This window comes from Furipterus horrens, unplaced genomic scaffold (genome assembly GCF_987537825.1).
Source record: "Furipterus horrens unplaced genomic scaffold, mFurHor1.1.pri manual_scaffold_6, whole genome shotgun sequence".
Taxonomy (NCBI): domain Eukaryota; kingdom Metazoa; phylum Chordata; class Mammalia; order Chiroptera; family Furipteridae; genus Furipterus; species Furipterus horrens.
The window spans coordinates 10,596,822-10,611,845 of record NW_028327176.1 but is presented as its reverse complement, the minus strand read 5'-3'; the positions used below and the strand labels follow the sequence as shown (position 1 = coordinate 10,611,845).

Below are 15,024 nucleotides of genomic sequence, written 5' to 3'. Positions count from 1 at the left end.
AAAATATTAAATAAACATTCAGACTTGGAGTCATCAGGGGTCCTACCAAAATCAGATTTCCAGATTCTATTTATATCTCTTCTCAGTTTTGTTTTATGTTGAACTTCCTTGTTAAATGGAGAATGAATTCTAGACTGACCCAGGAAGAAGGGTCAGGGCAGAGTACGTCTTATCTGGGAGATGAGTAGCACCACAGAAATAGGGAACTAATCCTCTTTCATTCAATAGAAAAACAGCCTCTGATGCCTTGTGTGTCAGGCATCGGGGAAGAGGGATAAGCAAGACTGAATCATGCAGTAGGAGCCAGGAGAGTAATGTAGTCAGGTAAGCGTGGGATGTTGCGGAAGCTGAAGGGAAGGCTACTTAAATACCGTGGCTTCCCAGAGGAAATGACACTTGTCCAGAGTTTGAAGGATGAGGAGTTATCCAGGCGAACAAGGAGGGCCGAGCACTGAGGGCAATGAAAACAGCAGGTGTTTCCTAACGAGTTTTGGGCACCTTTTGAATAAATCACATTGTGGCTCATTATCGTTTCCATCAGGACCTTGCAGGAGTCATGGAGGCGAGAAATTTAGTATTCCAGTGATTCCAATTGTGGGGAGCAATTGACTACTTTGTGATATTTTGAAATATTACACTCTGTCCTTGGGGTCGTATATATGTTCACAGGGAAAACCTTTGAAGTTTTCTGCGTTTATGTAATATCAGAGCTGGCAGCATCCTCAGCGCTCGTCCAGTTGGTTCGTGTTTTCACTCGGCAATAGTATCTGCTGTGTGCTAGTTACGGAGGCCACACAGATGAAAAGGTGGACCCTGCCTTCCAGGCGCTCACAGCCTAAGAGAGGAAATAAACAGACAGTCGTGCAAGTGTGATCAAGGGCTGTAGTGAAAGTGGGGAGCTGGTTAAACACAAAGGGAAGCACATTTATTTTTCTTGAAGATTAGCTAGGTCAAGTTTTAATTAGTCTTGAAGAATGTAAAAGACAGTTCATTTGTGAAAGGAAGGTGGGATATTTCAGGTTAGGACCATGCTGGTTAACAGAAACAGCTTACAGCCCTGGCTGCTGTGGCTCAGTGGATTGAGTGTCAGCCTGCGAGCCAAGTGTCGCTGGTTCGATTCCCAGTCAGGGCACATGACTAAGTTGCACATCAGGTCCCAAGTTGGGGACACGAGTGAGAGGCAACCACACAGTGATGTTTCTCTCCCTCTCTTTCTCCTTTCCCCTCTCTAAAAATAAACAAACAAATAAATAAATTTCTTTTTTTAAAAGAAACAGCTTACAACGTTTCTACTTAAGTTTTCTGTTTGAGTTCTTCAAACAAAGGTTATCTAAAATAATGAAGCAGTGTCATGAATTTTGTAGTTGTTTATTAATAATATAACTCAGCCTAACCCGTGGTTCTCAATGTGGGTCCTAGAACGAGCGACATTAACATCTGGAAACTTAGAATGCAGATTCTCAGGCTCCAACCCAGACCCATTGAATCAGGGGCTCAGGTGATGGGGCCCAGCAATCAGGTTATTATAAGAAACCCCCCAGAGGGTTCTGATGCATGTTCGATTTTGAGAACCATTGGCACAAGCTTAGAGTAGTAGTTCATGAAATATTTGAAAGTTTATGGGCTGTGAGGACAGAGAGACCTGGGTTTGACTCTCCCCCTCTTACTTAACAGGTATGTGACTGTCATTCTATCTCCTACTGTCCGTGAGCTTCTATAAAATAAAGGTAGTAATACTTCCCTTCCAGGGTTATTGTGAGGATCGGTTGATATAATTTACTGTATATAGTGCCTTACACTGTAGCTAGCACGTTAGAGGCCTTACACAAATGGGAAGTAGTAGTATTATTACTGTTACTCTTTAAAATGGGATGTGGGCCAATCATTTTCTCTTTCTGAGCCTCAGCTGCTGCATTGTGAAAAGCAGGGAGATGAATCGTAACTGTTTTGGGGGGTTGTTTGGAGGAATAATATAAACCCCAAACAAAAGAAAACCCACGCACGCTAAATGTGAAACCGAGCTATTATAGGTTAGTCCATGAGCTCTTATAGGTTAGTCCTCGCTAGAAGCAGAGGACGCCCCAATTAGAGCATAAAGAGCAGGGGGCTTCAGGTCAAGGCCATAGGTAGAGACTGCCCTGATGGGTGCACACTCCTGAGTCCTTAAAAATCAGGAGCATAGTGAAAGGGAGACCGAGGAGCATTTCCAATCAGATGGGGAGAACCATGGGTAGTAGTGGGGTGGGGGGAGCCGCTGTCTGTTCTCCAAGTTCCCTCACCCACCCTGGCCGTCTGAGGACTCCATAAGGAGAGGGGGGATCAGGGAGAGGAGACAAAATCAGGCTCCAGAAGGGTTTCATCAAATCCCAGGATTCAACTGCCAAGAAGAAACTGCCACACTTAGCTTTGAGGATGCCTGGCTATTCTCCGCTAGTGCTTAAAACAATCCTTTTGCTGTTTAAGACCATTAATAATATCCAGAGTGGGCGAAGGGGCAGAGAGAGGGACACTTCTGTGCCCTGTGAGACACGGTGTAAATCAATGTTCTCCATATCACCCTGCCCAGGCTCTGTAGCTTCAGCTTCACTGGAGAGGACACTCCAGCGTCATCGCAAGATGTCGATTCAACACGGGAGGAGACAGATACCGTGTCACTCCCGAGTCGGACTGCACAGCCATTCTCGGTGGTGCAGATAGACTCTTAAGAAGCTACACCATCGTCTCTCGAGACGGACGGCTGCCGACTACGACTCTTTAAAATATTTTTCCCAGTGAATTTATTACTTTTACTTATTGAATAAAAACATGCACATATTTTTGGTTTCAGATCCAAGTGCTCAAGAAATTAAGGACATCTACGGACTCCGTGGTCAAATAGAACACAAGATAGCTTTTCTGAGAACGCATGTGCCAAAGGAAACCAAACTGGTGGTCATTGGCCATTCAATAGGCTGCTATATTGCCCTTCAGATCTTGAAGTTTGCCCCTGAGCTCCCAGTAAGTATGCCTCAGGAGCGGACCAGAGGTGTCCGGCTGTGCACGTGCTCAGATCCGCCTCAGCTGCCCTTTGTTCTGGTGTCTCTTGTTCAATTGATAAGTAGAACAGAGAGAGGATGCGTGGCAGCGGCCTTTATCCTTTTCCCCGTATGACTGGGCCTGTGTAAGTATGTGTTCATGCAGTTTCCACGATGTTTCAAAAAATAGTGCTGAAGGAGGTGGGAATTTTCCAACTGAATGTCTTCTAATCTAGAGTTACCTGGAATTCTTAAGTTATAGGTAACTTGTTGTCCTTTATAAAAGAATATTTAAGGTCAGTCACTGGCTAAGACCTAGACAAGAATCTGTCTTTACTGGGAGAGTATTTTATAAATGTTCATGCCTCCTTTTAAAAGTAAGAAAATGTGTCATCATCATTGATAGGCAAACAGCTGTCTCATCAGTTCTACAGCTTGGCAGGCTTTTTGAGACACTCGTTGATTTATTCACTCATTCTTTAAATAATACGTATTAGGTGCCACTGTGTGCCAGAGACACTGGAGACATAAAAACCTATAGAAAGTGCCCAGGAAAGGTTATGAACCACAGGAGACTTCACTGACATATACCACTGAAATGACCCATGAATATAGGCTATTCACAACGTAAATTATTTCTTCATTCAACAAACATATTAAATAGTTGCTCTATGTCAGGCCCTGTGCTGTGTTTTGGAAGACATCCCAATGAATAAGACAGTCTTTGAGGTAAGAGTCTGAAGGCCAATGGAGGGGACAGACTAAGCCATGGGTATGATAACTACTCACTATGTAACTACAGGGTGTGTGGAGGCATGAAGGCGTGCCATTGAACTTGTCATCTGAATGCGCGACAGGAAGTGACTCCCTTCTTTTGTACGGCCTCTCGTCTCCTGCACCTTCTAGCTCCTCTAGCGCTGTGTTAGGAGGTTACCATCCTTACACGCCCTGCGACTTGGTGCTTCTGTTTGCACAGTAGCCGTGAGCCCTGGCTCTAGAGGCACGACACCTAAGTTCAAGTACTTGCTGTCGTATTTTATCAGTGTGACTTTGGCAAGTTAATTGGGTCTCGCTGTACCTTCGTTTCCTCATTTGTAACATGGGGATAATAATATGATCTTCAAAGGGCTTTTTGAGGAATTATATAAAGAATTAGAAATGGTGCCTAGAACGTGAAGTTTGGCTATAGATGTTAGTGACTGTTACTATGGAAACGACAGTGGAATCGTTCCTGCAGTCATTAGGTTAACTTCTGTGTCAGTTATCTGCGGCTGTGTAACTAACGACTCCAGGACTTAGCGGCGTAAACCAACACACCTTTATTCTCTCTCAGTTTCTGTGTGTCTGGGATCTGGCCATGACCTAACTGGGTCCTCTGCTTCAGCATCTTTCCTAAGACTTTCATCAAAAGGTCCTTCTGAACATTTGAATTGAGAAGGATCTGCTTGCAAGCTCATTCACGGGGTCATTGGCACAACTCAGTTCCTCAGAGGTTGTTGCACTGAGGGTCTTGGTTCATCGCTGGCAGTTGGGTGGAGGCCACCGTCTGTTCCCTAACATGTGGGCCTTCTAACTTGCTTCGTGAGAGCAAGTGAGGGAGAAGAGCCAGAAAAAGTCTGCTGGCAAGATGGGAGCCACAGCTGGAACCTGATCACAGAAATGATAATCCCCTTACTTTATTTCACAGTAGCCTGTTAGAAGCAAATCACTAGGTCCAGCCCCCACTGAAGAGGAGTAGATTACACTCCAGCATGAATATTAGAAGGTGAGCATCCCTGGGGGCCATGTCAAAAGCTGCCTGCCTGTCCCACCACGCCTACAGTTAGGATTTCATTTGTGTGGTGTACAGTCAAGCATGTAGATACACACACACACACACACACACACACACACACACTTTATTTCCCCATGTGGGAAGTGACTTGGTCCTGTCAAATAAAATGTAACAAACTGCTGTGAAATATAATTTTGATATTAGTTGTTCCAGGTATTTTAAAAGCTTAAAAACATTTTTTTTAAAGAGTACTTGCATATTTGAAATAATAATAGCATTACTGTTTGTGATGGCTTATTTTATGTATCAACTTGACTCGGGTAAGGAACACCCAGATAGCTGGTAAAACATTACTTCTGAGTTTGTCTGTGAGGATATTTCCAGAAGAGATTAAATGTGAATCAGCAGACAGAGAAAAAACAGATCTGTCCTCACCATTGCCGTCTGGCATCACCCAATCCTTCGAGGGCCCCAACAGAACACAAACACCAAGGAAGGGTGAACCCTTTCTCTCTTGCTGCTTGAGCCGGGACCCCCACTTCTCCTGCCCTAGGATGTTGGGTCTCTGGATTCCCAAGTTTTCAGACTCCCAAGACTTACACCAGTGGCACCCCAAGTTCGGAAGCCTTTGGCCTCAGACTGAATTATACCACTGGCTTTCCTACTTCCCAGCTTGCAGATGGCACATTGTGGGACTGACTTCCTGCCCTCCAAAATTGCATGAGCCAATCCCTATGCTAAGTCTCCATATACAAAACCCCCAGACATCCCCTATTGCTTCCGCTGCTCTGGAGAACCCTGATGAATACACTGTTGTATAAACACGGGGAAGAAAATATTTGTCTTTGTGCCCTTCAGATCTGTCCTTGGGGTTTGTGTTTGTTTGCTCGGCGTCCATCCTGCCTGTAGTGTATCGTTTCCCTAAAGCATCCATGAAAAGTGGCATTCCACACATTTGTTTCAAACTCATCTCTTTTCTGGCCTGACTTCCCAATGTCGGTTGGAAAAGAAGTACAATGCCGCTTACCGTTGATGTAGCTTCTTGTAACTTCTTCAGCTTTAGAGCTTCCTAATTATTGCTCCAGTTTCAGGTGCTCTTGCCCTCGTAGGAACAGTGGGGAAAAGGGAAAAGGAAGATAAAACATGAGCTTAACCAAGTCTGTTTGTGGCCACATAACTCATACTGTGATTACAGAGTTTTCAGAGAGACATGTGAAACTGTGTTTTCTTTAAAAGGGTGTATTTTACAAAATAACGTGTGCAATCAATTGTCCATAAAGGTCACCCAGGGAGGAGGGTGAACATCTGTATGATTTTTTTACTATTCAAAAGCTTTATCTGGTTTCAATTAACTACATTGTTGAAGTCCCCCTACCCCTCTTTAAACACCTGGCCCGGTTAATTTTGGTGGTATGATCCCTGCTGAAGTGTTGAAATTTCAGTGTCTCTAGGCTACTCTAAGACGGCACAGTGCCTGCATGCCTGAAGTTAGCATGACACGCTCCATTTAAGATGCATTTGACAATCAAATAAGTTTGTGTAAGCCAGAGTGTTGCAATCCCTAATCATTTTGCCAAAAATAAGTTAGCTGTTATGTTTTATAACATATGAAGTGTGATAATAAGAAACTTGTGTTTCCATCTCTTCTGTTATTTTTACTGGAATATTTGACTCCCATAAGATTTTAAGGACATATGTGTAGCTTAGTAGCTGGTTTATTTGGTTCTTATATTGTTTCAGTTCTTTACCATATTTTTGTAGCTAATTATAGGAAACTTTGGTCTTAAAATCATTGTGAGAGACATACTGGATATTTTGAGCATGTTGTCTGACCTATATCATTGTAAGAGACTTACTGCATATTTTGAACATATTGTCTGACCTGTATTTTAATACACTAAAAATTGGCTCTTTTCAAAATCTGGTATTAAAGTATTTTTTTCTTTAAGCAAATTTGGTACATAGAATTATAGAAATTCTTCATAAGTTTTGACCGTAAAGTCCAAAATAAAGAATTTAAAAAGAGACTGAGAAAACAGTTAATTAGACGACTGTTAAATATTAGCTGTTGTGACTTACAATAAACGCAATTTTAGACTCATAGGATCTTAGAACTGAGACAGCCGAGTCCCGTCTTCCATTTTATAGATGGGAACTGCAAGAAAAGTGCCTTGCCAGGATTCAGCCTTGGCTCCATCTGCCTCACGGGGTGGGGCACAGTTATATTAGCTGTGGGTATGAGACGATATTCGATAGCTCTCTCAACCTCTGGATATAGCAGAGCCTACAGATGTTTCTGGAGTGTACCCATGTGACTCATTCCGTTTCAGCTCAAGGAGTAAGGGACCCCATGAATATTGCTCTAGCAATTAAGGGTAAGGCGGGGCAGGGGGTAACGTGGGAACAAAGAAGTAGCAGTCTTATCCCTCTATCTAGAACCTTCTTTCTCTCAACATCAATCCTTCATATATTCAAAATGTACCATCTGATTTTTCCAATAAATTGTTTGCATAAAGTTCAAGGTTGGGAGTTGAAAGCCCTTGATTCTTAACTGGGCTCTTCCCCGAGTCATGAGGTGACCTTCAAGTAATTTAACTTTTATTTTCCTCTTAAGAATTTATATAATATTTAATGATAATACTTCCTCTCCTTCCAGGGGGTATCAGATCCCTCGAAATTTAACTTTTTATATTATTTGGCCTTCCTTCGGGGAAAATGCACAATAACATAGAGCTTATTTTGTCTGTCTGGTTGGCAAAAATGTCTTCTCCCTAAATGAAATTTCCAGATTACTTTAACTCACTCGTTGAAGCATCAGACTGTTTTATCCAGCTGTATAAAAATTTGTCTAAAATATATTATTCACCGATCAACCTTCTTCAGCAATGCAAATTAATTATGGAAGAATTAGTGATTCAAGGACATCATTTTGATAGTGTTATTATACTGCAGTAAAATACAACTAAAAGGATTTTGCCTAGGTCATGAAATGTGTTAGCTAATGGTGCTTCTTTAAAAAAATATTTCTAGTGTCTGTTTACAGTTTTTCTGTCTTCTCCCTTGTTATGAGGTGCCTCTTCTGTTTCCTACTTATAATCTGTTGCTACTAATTTGCTGTGGGTAAAGGAAATATAACTATGTTATAATTTTGTCTCAGGAGCAAACAGAGTCTTAAATGAAGACATGAGAGTAACATGAATACATAAGAGACAAAACTGAGCACAGGGATGTATTATTGTTCAGAGCCTAACATTCTAGAAACTTCAAGTATACCACAAATCCAGTGAGAAGCTTGAAAACCTTTCCTGAAAGGGTCGGAAGAGCATGTTAGATCATGCAGATGTTGATTCCAGAGTCCATCTCATCTACTTTAGGGAAAAATATAAGTTCAGCTGTTCTGCAAACAATGAGATTAGTGAGACTGGGGTGCACGTCCACCATTCTGATGAGCCTTCATGTCTACAAGGCTAGGCGTGCTTGTGAGAACGTCCCGAGAGCATCACTAAGTTGTCTTCCACACTAAAGATAATCTGGAGGGCGGGAGAAGAATAAGAAATAATTTGTCAAAATTGCTGTTGTCAGTCCTATCCCTGGGTTAAGTGATGAGAAATGGAAGGCAAATGAGAGGTACCGTAATCTTAAGTATTTTCAAGAGGGGTGGCTCCTAACTGAGAATATCAGAGAAAGCTAGATGAAGGAGCCGGTATTTGAACAGGAGAAGGGTGAGTCGGGGTCGAAGTAGAGAATTTGATGTTTTGGTGATAGGGGGCTGCCGTGCACTGTAAGCAGTGGAAACAGTATGAACAGAGGAGGAGTGGCTTTTCTCACTGGGCACGTGAAGAGAGCAGTGAGTGGTCTGATGTGGATACAGCCTAGTGTTCCTGAAGGATGTGGGGGAGGTGGGGGGTGAGAACCTAGGCTGTTGGAAGTGCAGACACAAGAAAATTTGACCACGGGCTTTGGACTCTTGTTTTCTGGACGGCAAGGAGCCACTGAAGGGCCTGGGATGGTAATGGTCCTGCACTGGGTAAGGTAATCTCTACTGAGAAGAAGAATGAAAGGAGGAGAGAGTGTAGAATACCAAGTAAACGACCCAGTGACAGGCAAGTTTACTAGTCCGGATGAGAAGTGATGAAGACCGTATATGGGGATTTGCCAAGGGAAGTTGTTAGGAGACAAAAGAAACAGGTCGTAGATGCATGTTAGGGGAATGGCTTTATTTGGTGGACAGGAGGCTAAAGCAGAGGAAAAGGCAGAAGGTATCATCATTTTCCAGACTGTTGGCTGCAGTCGTTAAGTCAGTCCTGAAATCACATCAGTGGGTGGCAACCAGGGGAGTCAGTCAGGACAGGGAAGACTACCCCACAGCTGCACAGTGTCAGTGGCTTTTAACAACCAAGACTTGCTTCTGGCTCCTGGTGCAAGTCTTCTGAGGGTAGGCTGCCCCCGTGTAGTTCTCTCCACGCACTCTTATTCCAGAGTCCAGACTGGTGAAGTAACTTCTATCTGGAATATTCTGATCTCGTGGCAGAGGATGAAAAGAAATTGTGAACCACACGCTGTATTTTAAAACATCTATTTGGAAGTGACTGTCACTCCTCACACTGCATTGGATGGAGCAACTTACATGACCAAGTCTGCCATCAGTGAAGCTGTGAGGTATAATCCTCTACAGAGAAGGGAACAATAAAAAAGCAGCATTTAAAAATAGATAGATAGATAGATAGATAGATAGATAGATAGATAAATATAGATATATACACACACACATATAATAGAGTAAATAAAGACAGAAAATACTTGAATGTATTGAATTTTATTAAAGATAGGTATTGTGAAATTTCTGTTTCACTTTTTATGAGTGTGTGTTGATGTCCTAGATTACAATGTAGAGTGTTTATCTTTCTGTGGGGTCAAAGTAAAAATAAATCAAATAGACTAGAATATATCACAGAAACTAAAACAAGAGAAAGAACATGTCAAGAAAGTTATGGATAGGCAGTAAAGATGGCCACCAATTCTTTTGCCATTCCTCTCTCAAGAGGTGAAGTCTCTTTTTCTTCTACTTTGAACTTGGGCTGGACATGTAACTAGGTTTCCCCAATGGGATACAGTGGAAATGATGTTCTGGTGCTTCCCAGCCCAGGCCTTAAGGGTACTGGGAGCTTCTGTTTCCTCCCTCTTGGAAACCAGCTGCCGTGTAAGAAGTCCAGTGGATCATGACGCACCAGATGTGCGTGGAACCTTGGACCTTCAAGCCCATCCCATCTGCTACTACATACAATCAGGGGAGGGACCCATATGGAGCAGAAGTCCCGCTGAGCCCTGTCTGAGTTCTGGACCCCACAAAATCGGAAAGACTGATCATTGTGGTTTTAAACCAGACATCGGGGGATGCTGAGTTATGTAGCAGGAGGTAAGGGTTGCAGAGAGGAGCGTAGCAAAGGCGAAAGGGAAAGGGAACTTAAGGCTTCTGATATTAGTAATCGGAAGAGGACATTTTTAGTGAAATAATGGGAGGAGGTTGCAGGTGATCAATGCGTAGTTATCCAGGACTTGGCCAGTGAAGGGGAGAAGACAAAATGATAAGGAAGAAGCCAGTCAAGAGAACGTTTCTGTCCTGTAAGTGGGAAATCATTTAACATATGCTGAGGCAAACAGTCCATGCCGACAGAGATGTGAGAGCATTTGTTGGAGCGGGTTTCCTTCTGTTCATTTTTTAGGAATTTTTCTTAACCTCTGCATCTCACAAAATGTTTTTGTGCCTCATCTTGGTTCTTTATTTGAGTCTAGACACCTGAAACACTTTTTTGAAATTGATGTATGGTTCTTTCTAACAGTTATACCCAACATTCATTTGAAGTTTACAAAACGTGTTCACATGTAACAAGGTCATTTAACAACCTAATTTTTCCCTCTTTACAGATAAGGAGACTGAAGTTCCAAGGAGTTATGTGTCTAACCCATACGTCAGTTAGCTAGTAAATGGCAGAACTAGAACTCTATTCTGTATCCAACTTCCCCATTCTCTGCTTTTAGGTGGAGTAGTAGTTAGGAAGTTACGGTTATAGATGCCTTGAAGCAGTTACCTTGACAAACCACCAAAAGCTGTTTGATCTACACATAAGATTTCTACTGTTGTTTCTTTAATATTTGAGTCCTTCAAATACATGGCGGGTGAGGGGGACAGGGTAGCAGGAAGCAGGGTAATGCTTTCAGGAGATTTCAGAAAGAATTGGGAGAAATGTGAACATGTGTGTGATCTGGAACAGAGAAGGTGAAGGGAGTTGGTGTGGAGGCCCAGGCCCAAGGGCAGAAATTGAACTCAGAAGACAGTGCTCAGAATCCTAGAACTGAGCTGGGGGCAGACAGGGAAATCGAGTGAAGGGAAGTGGGGTGTTCTGCAGAACAGTGCATAGTAGTTCCACAGCTGTGTGCACGTGGCCCCGTCGTGTGTGAAAATCGCGGGGGGTAAGGCAGTCAGCACCTCCGTACAGACTCTGGCTTGTGAAAGACTCAGTTTCAGAAAACAATAAATTCCCTGCTCTGCGGCATATCGAGCATAATAAAATGTTCTTCACTCTCTTATGAACTTACTTAAATCTATAGTCATGTTTATGAGTGTGCACACACGTTATCTTTTCTGAACTACCCAGGAGACTACCTTGCTGAAAACCAGACACATGGAAAGTTTCAACTTTTCAACTTCAGCCATTTTTAGTTATCTGCATATTTTTTAAAATCCTGAAATTGCTTTCAAAGTGGAAAAATTGTGTGGGCTTTTTTCATCTTTTCATAACTCAGAAAACGATTTAATATATTTTTCTCAAAGTTTGCAAAAAAAAAAAAAATTACCTTTGGGCTGAAACCAAGCATGGAAAATTTCACCACAAAGGGCTAATTTTTTTGGAAAGCTTCAAGAAAGTGAAAACAGGGGTTTATAATAGAACATTCTTCATGCATGTTAATACTTAGTACTTTATCTAATGCATTTCATCTGAGAATTTCTGAACACTTTTCAGATTTAAATATTGAACCATTTTAATATTTTTGTGTCCACAATACTGTCAGATATGGAAAATTCTCCTCATCCTCTCCAAGGTCCAGTATATTGCGAGTTCGTGAGATGTGTTTAAAGGGACAGGTAGAGCCGATGAAGTGAAGTGGCCGCCGGCCAGGAGAGACTCGCACTCCCTGCCTGAACACATCCCATCACCACCTCTTCCCGGCCCGGGAGGGGTTGTGCGCAGCCTGCAGTCGATGACACCAGGCGCCCAGGCAGCTGGCTGAGCCAGGAGTTCTCGAAGCAGCATCAGCATCGCTTGGGAACTCGTTAAGAATACGAATTACTGGGCCCCACTCAGATCTATTGCATCCAAACCTTTAGGGCTGGGAATACCAGTCTGTGTTTTAACAAGTGCTGTGGGGATTCTGGAGGATGCTCAAGTTCAAGAACCACCAGCCTGAGCTTTCCAAACGCTTGGAACACGGGATGTGTTGAGTTCAATGGACAATTAAACCTGTCCTCCATCTTGCCATAACATGTCAGCTCCGTCTCATATCATCCCTTGGGATATCAATCAAGTTCTCTAAAGAAAAGATTTTTTCCATATTCCACGTGTTGTGGCTCTTTCCACCTATGACCCCAGCACAGCAACCCCTTGAGTAAAGGTGCTGCTAATGGCGCTTGTTCAGGGAAACAGAACTACCAGGATGTATCTTCTCATGTCTTTGAGTTACCAGGGTCAAACCTGGATGGGACCACATATTTCATTTTCATTCCTTCGCCGTCTTAAGTTCCAGGATGGAAGTGGCAAGGTGGCAGAGGTCTGCCAGTGGGAGCTGCCTGAAGCCCCGAGCTTTCATGGGCAAGTTCTCCATCTTAGGTTCTGCAGTGGCCTTCTGCACTCGGCACACTCCCAGGTCTGTGGTGTTGTGTCCCTAGGCACCGAAGTAGTTGTATCTGTGGCATAGAACACATTTGGAGAATACAGCAGTCCCTCTATATCGCGGTTCACTTATCGCGGCCTCACTGTATTGCGGGATTTTTTAAAATGTTATATTTATTTATTTGTCACGGATTTTTCGCTATGTCGCTGGATTTTGCGGTACCGTATACGTATGTTGTTAAAGTTACGTAGGTTTAAAAGTGTAGAATATGTTTAAGAACATAAGTAGTGTTTATAAAAGTGTGGGAAAGGTTAATAAGGCAGTGGGAAAGGTTAATAAGGGACTGGGAATGGTTTATAAGTGTGTGGGAAGGGTTTATAAAGCCTTAAAATATATATAAATACTAAAATAAATGTAAGGTTCCTGCTTCGTGGATTTTCACCTATTGCGGGGGGGTCTAGAACGTAATACCTGCGATAAGTGAGGGAATACTCTATTCTTGTGATGGAAGTCAGCAGTCTGTTGTATGCGGGCCTTTAGCTAATCTCCGGTGCCCCAGCTTGTTGTAAGGTTGGGGAACTTAGGGTTAGCCTGGGAGAGGCATTTAAGCAGTTTAAAGCAATTGCAACCCATCTTGGTGAAGCATAAATATAGCTAGCTAAGCTAATATAGATGGATCATTTAAAATTTTTATTATGAAAAATTTCAAACAGAAAAGTAAAAATAATTGTATAGTGAATCTTCAGATACCCATTATCCAGATTAATATAGCTACTAATATTTTGTTATCTTTACCTCATTTTTTTTTCTTAAATATTTTCAGGTAAATTATCACCCTCGTAATATTTCATCCTGAAATAGACCATTGTGCGCCTTTTAAAACAGGCCTTTTCTTATATAACTATCATGTCATTATCATACCTAACAAAATGAATGGCAAGTCTATGATATTACTTAATACAGCCCATATTAGGTTTTCTTTGTTCCCAAAATGTATTTCTACAGTGGTTTGCAAGATCTTTCTTTAAAAGTTTTTTCTAATTATAAAAGGTAATATATTTGTAAATTTCAGGGAAGTAGAAAGAAAGTAAAAGTAAATATGCCTTTAAAGATTGGTGTAGTATCCAGAGAAACTTAGCGTACTGAATGTACCACAAATTGCTTTTATAACTCAATAAGTACTTCTTAAAACAATGTGAAATTGTTTAAAGAAAGGGTATTTATTATAGGAAAATCTAGTGTAAGAGTTTGTGGTTTTATATAAATCATTTAAAAGCTGTGCTTAGACCAGAGGAGATAATGCAGCACGCCCTCTTGATTTTGTTTTTATATAATGAGAAAAAAATGAAAATCTAAGCTGCATTTGCACTGCTATTTATTAAGATGTAAAAAATTATTTAAGATACCTAATTCTCTTGTAGGTATTTAACTGATTATTTTACTATGATTATTACTTATTATATTACTATAATTATAATTTATGGATCTTATTTAATCCTTTCAACACTCCGAGGGAGATATTACTATTCCGATATTATACATTAGGAAACTGTGATTTAGAAAGGACAAAAATAAGTACTGAGGGTTAGACAGCTAGTTAAGTATCGGTGCTAGAATTTGAACCCATGTGTGTTTGACTCCAAAGTCCATGTTCTTGGCCACTAGACTAAAACAGTAACTTATTATAATAACAGCTTCCTTGATAAAGGTGCAGAGAGTGTGAGCAGAGAATTCACTGAAGAACTAGCTAATAAAATCTCTCAAAAAAATGTGTGGGTCGCACAATGTGCAACACAGTGTGGACTTAATTAGCATATGGTAGTGCCTCGTGTCTGTTTATTGAGTGTAGCAGCACTTACTAATGTGTCATGGCTGTCCCTCAGCAGTTACCAAAAGGAGCGGCCGCTGTTGCAATATTGAAAAGTTCAGTGTTGTGTGTGTATTGCCTAGAAGGTCGGAACAGGTAAACACCAGGAGGTGAATGATGGTGATCTCTGGGGTTCGAGCTAAGGGTGTACTGGAGGTGGAGACTCTACATTGTTTCTACTTTGTCCAGTGATCATGTGTTGTCAGAAAATACTTCCTATAAAAAATGTTCATACCCTCTGAATCTACTAATTCTTTGGGATCTATATTAAGAAAATCTCAAAGATAGAAACACTCAGATACAAAAATACTATTTGTTGTAACATAAAATTGAAAATATCCTGATGTCTTATTCTAAAGGGAAGGTTATGTAGAGCATGGAATATGAAGTATTAAAATTATGTTTTCAAAAGACATCGTAATACATAAAAGCTAATTGTAGGATACTAACAAGGATGTTAAGCTATACAGAGAATAGAT

General features: G+C 41.5%; 1 protein-coding gene across 1 annotated transcript in view; it reads left to right on the top strand.

The window, feature by feature from the left end:
• The window catches only part of LDAH (lipid droplet associated hydrolase), a 77,977-nt gene that overhangs the window by 18,703 nt on the left and 44,250 nt on the right, over positions 1–15,024 (top strand). The window contains exon 4 of the mRNA XM_090280948.1: positions 2,828–2,997. Within this exon, the coding sequence (XP_090137074.1) occupies positions 2,828–2,997 (170 nt within the window). The remainder of the gene's footprint in view (positions 1–2,827; positions 2,998–15,024) is intronic.